This window comes from Leucoraja erinacea, chromosome 35, assembly GCF_028641065.1.
Source record: "Leucoraja erinacea ecotype New England chromosome 35, Leri_hhj_1, whole genome shotgun sequence".
Taxonomy (NCBI): Eukaryota; Metazoa; Chordata; class Chondrichthyes; order Rajiformes; family Rajidae; genus Leucoraja; species Leucoraja erinaceus.
The window spans coordinates 13,106,277-13,110,506 of record NC_073411.1 but is presented as its reverse complement, the minus strand read 5'-3'; the positions used below and the strand labels follow the sequence as shown (position 1 = coordinate 13,110,506).

Sequence of the window (4,230 nt, the reverse complement as noted above, 5' to 3'; positions counted from 1 at the left end):
TTGATTTGATTAAGGTTAATCAGAACACCAGCTATTAACCCACAAGGGAGTGTGTCTGTCTCTTTCTTCGAACCATTGGTGAGTTGGGCCGAAGGGCGAGGGGTGCGCGCATGCGTCTTGGGTCCAGCCGGGGAGGGGTGGTAGGGGTGTTGTTGGCGCGTGCGCGGTGAGGGCGGGGCGGGGCGGGCGCAATGACGGTTGACGTTGGCGCGTGCACGGTGTGGGCGGGCGGGGCGCTGACGCGCACGAAATGACGGTTGACGTTGGCGCGTGCGCGGTGAGGGCGGAGCGGGGCGGGGCGCTGACGCGCACGCAATGACGGTTGACGTTGGCGCGTGCGCGGTGAGGGCGGAGCGGGGCTGGGCGCTGACGCGCACGCAATGACGGTTGACGTTGGCGCGTGCGCGGTGAGGGCGGGGCGGGGCGCAATGACGGTTGACGTTGGGCGCACGGTGAGGGGCGGGGGCGGGGGCGGTTTGGGGCGGGGCCCGGAAAGCGGGGGGGGACGGGCCCGGGGCTGCCTGGAGCCTGGCAGATGGCGGCGAACTTGAGCAGGAACGGGCCGGCGCTGCAGGCCGCCTACCAGGATGTGCTCAACGACAAGACGGGCACCGACTGGTGAGCTCGGCGCACGGTGGCCGGCGGCTTCTGCACAGCCACTGTCCTGACCTGACCTGACTGGGCTGGGCTGGGTTTGGCCGGGCCGGGTGTGGGTCTGTAACAGGCGTTGGGATGACCAATACCCCCCCCCCCCCCCTCATATCTCTCCCTAACACTGGGGGGGATGGGGTTACCGACTCTCCCCACCCTGGGGGTTATGACCCCCCCCCCCCCCTACCCTACCCTGGGGGCTTGTAGCCACCCTCTATCCCCACCCAGGGAAGAGGTGGCCACCCTCTCCCCCCCCTCCCCTTCCCTGGGGACCTGTTGCCCACTCTATCCTCCACCCCCTGGAGGGATATGGCCACCCCCTCCACCCTGGATGTGTTTGCCTTAGAAAAGATGTGACCAACCTCTCTCCCCATCCTGGGGAGATGCGATCACGCCCTTCCCCCTCCATCCTGGATGGATTTGACTGCCACCCTCCCTCCTGCCGAGAGTAGATGTGATCACCCTGTCCCATCCTGCCTCTGGTTCATCCCGTGTAGAGGAGACAACATGGTGAACATTGAATGCAGTGTTAGATTGGTAGTGCAAGTGAAAATTCTGTGACTGCGTATGATGGGTGGGTGGGGAGGGGAGGGAAGAGGTGAAAGGACAACTATGGCATTGCTTGTAGTTGCAATGGAGACATCCGTGTGGGGTGGTTGATGAGAGCGGAAGATTGAACCACAGAGTTGCTAAGGGAACAGTCCTTATGAGCAATCCTTCCTCTTCTGAAGGGGAGGAATGAGGAACGCATATCTAGGGGTGGAATCTCTTTGTAGATGGTGAATACAGTTTTGGTTTTCCAACCGAACAAGGCCATAATGTCAATGAGTAATGTGGCAGGATTGAAAGGCCAAGGGCATACTCACATTCATAGCTTTTAAGTTCATAAGTTTTGGTTGTGGTTTGGGTACTTCCCTTGAGAGAGTGGGAACAGAAACTATTAGCAGAACTTCCTAGATTACCACAGCAAGAGAATAAGGTGGAGCATATAAAATATGTCGGATTGTTAATGCATTTGAAGCAACCTATTTATGGAAGTTTCAGAGGCGAAGTAAAAAAAAAGATTGCGGCAAAGGACTTGAGAGAAGTTGTTCAGCAAGAAAAAGGGAAATCCAGTAATTCTGTAGGACTGTGCGCATGACGGGTCTATAAGAGGCAGGGTTGATGTGACAGTGAAAAGCAAATCCATTCATGGGGACAGAGGAGATACTGAACGACTTGCTAGGCCGTCTGTGTGATAGTGTTTACCCTACGACAGCAGAGGGAAATATAGTTGAGATTCTGAATGGGCTAAAAGTTAGTTAACAAAGATGTCTCACAGTCCGCACTTAAAATGGATGAATCACCTAGTGCAGATGAGATGGATGCATCCTATCTATATTGCTGAAGGTAATTTCAGAGGCGCTGGCTACATGTTTCCAAACATCTGTGGCTTCAGGGGTGGTGTCTGATGTCCAAAAAATTGCAAATATTACTCAAAATATGGGTGCAGGAAGAAAGCACAAACCAATCAGTTCTGGAAACAAGAATCAGAGCATCCATGTTAACGTGTATGCTTGTAACCATTCTCGGTTGTAACTATTCTGTGTGAACTGTAAGATGTCTCTGATCTGGCATTTGGCATGTGTCCATAGATGGAGGTTGGGGTGCAGTGATGAAGTATTGTAATTAGGAGTGCTACGTGAGTGATATGTAACTGGATGACTAATAAGTAAGCCAGCTGCCAAGTGTTCTGTTAACATTTCTCTGTGTCTCTAATCTGGAGATGTGTTACTGTAGATTTTGGATTCTCCATATTAATATTTGGATTTAGATTGGACATTAAAAAAATCCTTGATAATGTGGGATTGATCTGACTTGCGTGACCTTTTAATATTCAATCCTGGGTTTAAGATATAAAGGGGTTTCCAGAGGTGGTGAATTGAGCAATTACCCCAGAACGATACTTGCTCAGCACTATCCTTGCAGGGCCGAGCCCTTGAGAAGATGTTGGTGAGCTGTCTTGAACCGTTATCTGAAGATTATTCCACAGTGCTATTGTACAGGGAGTTCCCAGGTTTAGAACCAGTACAGATGAATTAATATGGAAAACTGTCAGGAAGGCGAATGACTTGTAAGGGCGTTTGGTGGCATTCCATGTGCCTTGTACCCTGGAACAAACGACAGTGTTGTCTGCAGTTAGACAATGGACGTGGACAATTGTCAGAGGAGAAGATTGAATATACCTTGTATCGCTGATATGCTGAGAAAGAATGTGTGTGAAGTGAGCTGTACAATAGAACAACACAGGGAGGATGAAAAATGGTGGATTCTGTAATTGCTGTTCTATTGGAGTGAACTCTGTATTGATCTGCAAAACCTAGAATTTGATATGTTTGAAAAGTCATAAATTATATGCAGTTTAGCAAGGGATTTCTGAAATAAGGAACATACAGGAACACGATGCAATGGGAAGAAGAGCAGTGAATACGGAACCAGTGCAATAAATAATTCAGCAGATCAGAATGTGCACAGTTTCTCTGTTGTTTTAATTCTATCTAGTTATAATATAAGATCTTTAAATTCAAAATGCTGCCCTTGACCTTGTGTTACCCGAACTGAGCAGCGTCTCATACCTTTGTGAGTCCTTTCTCTTAAGCAAGTCTTGCAACCCTTAAGCACTCTTCCAGAATGTGGCCTGCTTGCAGTGTCTGAGTATGTTTCCTTGATGTATTATGAATGCTGTACAAATTTATTCGGGGATTTGATGGTGAACATAAAATTGTATCACATTTACTTAGCAAAGACTATTTTACCCCCCTCTTCTTTCCCCCCCCCCCCCCCCCCCCCCCCACCCCAGCCTATAGGGACTTTTTACTCCGACTATATGTTTTTTTCTCTTCTGTTAATTTCTGTAAGGTGTCCTTGAGACTTTGAAAGGCGCCCGAAAATAAAATTTATTATTATTATTATTATTGTGTACCACACAGGACTCACGCTCATAAGTCCCGGCCTGTTAAACTCTGTGTAGCAATAATCAGCCTTGATCTTAATGAACATGGAGCAGGTGATCCATTGTCTAAAGGGCCTGTTCCACTTACGCGATTTTTTTCGACGACTTGCCACCACCCATCATAGTCACTGAAGGTCACCAGTAAAAGGTACGACTCTTTGGGCGACTACTCACAACGTGTCGCGTGGTGACGCCTGGTGATGTTGGCAGCAGATAAAACGCAAATCAAAGTTATTTCACTGTATCGGTGCTTGTGACAATAATCAACCAATACTGATAGTGTAGGTAGGAACTGCAAATGCTGGTTTACACTGAAGATAGATACAAAATGCTGGATAAGTGTTATGGGTTTTTGATTTATACTTTCAACAAACGTAGGCCTGATGATTCACGCTCAGCAGGCAAGTTAAAACATATCCAGGTTTCGAAGTTGAACTTGTGAAACATTGTTTAAATATTTTGATGGTGTCTATGGCGCACCAGTTCCATAGACAAAGTCCAATATCCGTAATGGTGTCACTATGAATCTGACACTCCCCTCCATGTGAAAGAGCTATTCAGAAGCCTGATAAGAGGGGAAGAAGCTG

The 4,230-nt window shown here is 48.6% G+C and overlaps 1 protein-coding gene across 8 annotated transcripts in view; it reads left to right on the top strand.

The window, feature by feature from the left end:
- The first annotated feature begins 503 nt into the window (after nt 1–503).
- The window catches only part of dbnlb (drebrin-like b), a 27,751-nt gene continuing 24,024 nt past the window's right edge, over nt 504–4,230 (top strand). For 7 of the 8 annotated variants that reach the window (XM_055662352.1, XM_055662350.1, XM_055662349.1 and 4 more), the window contains exon 1: nt 506–618. In XM_055662352.1, coding sequence (XP_055518327.1) covers nt 536–618 — 83 coding nt within the window. In that variant the 5' untranslated portion in view covers nt 506–535. Of the gene's footprint in view, nt 619–4,230 lie in introns of all 8 variants that reach the window. The other variant, XM_055662344.1, reaches the window with a different exon arrangement.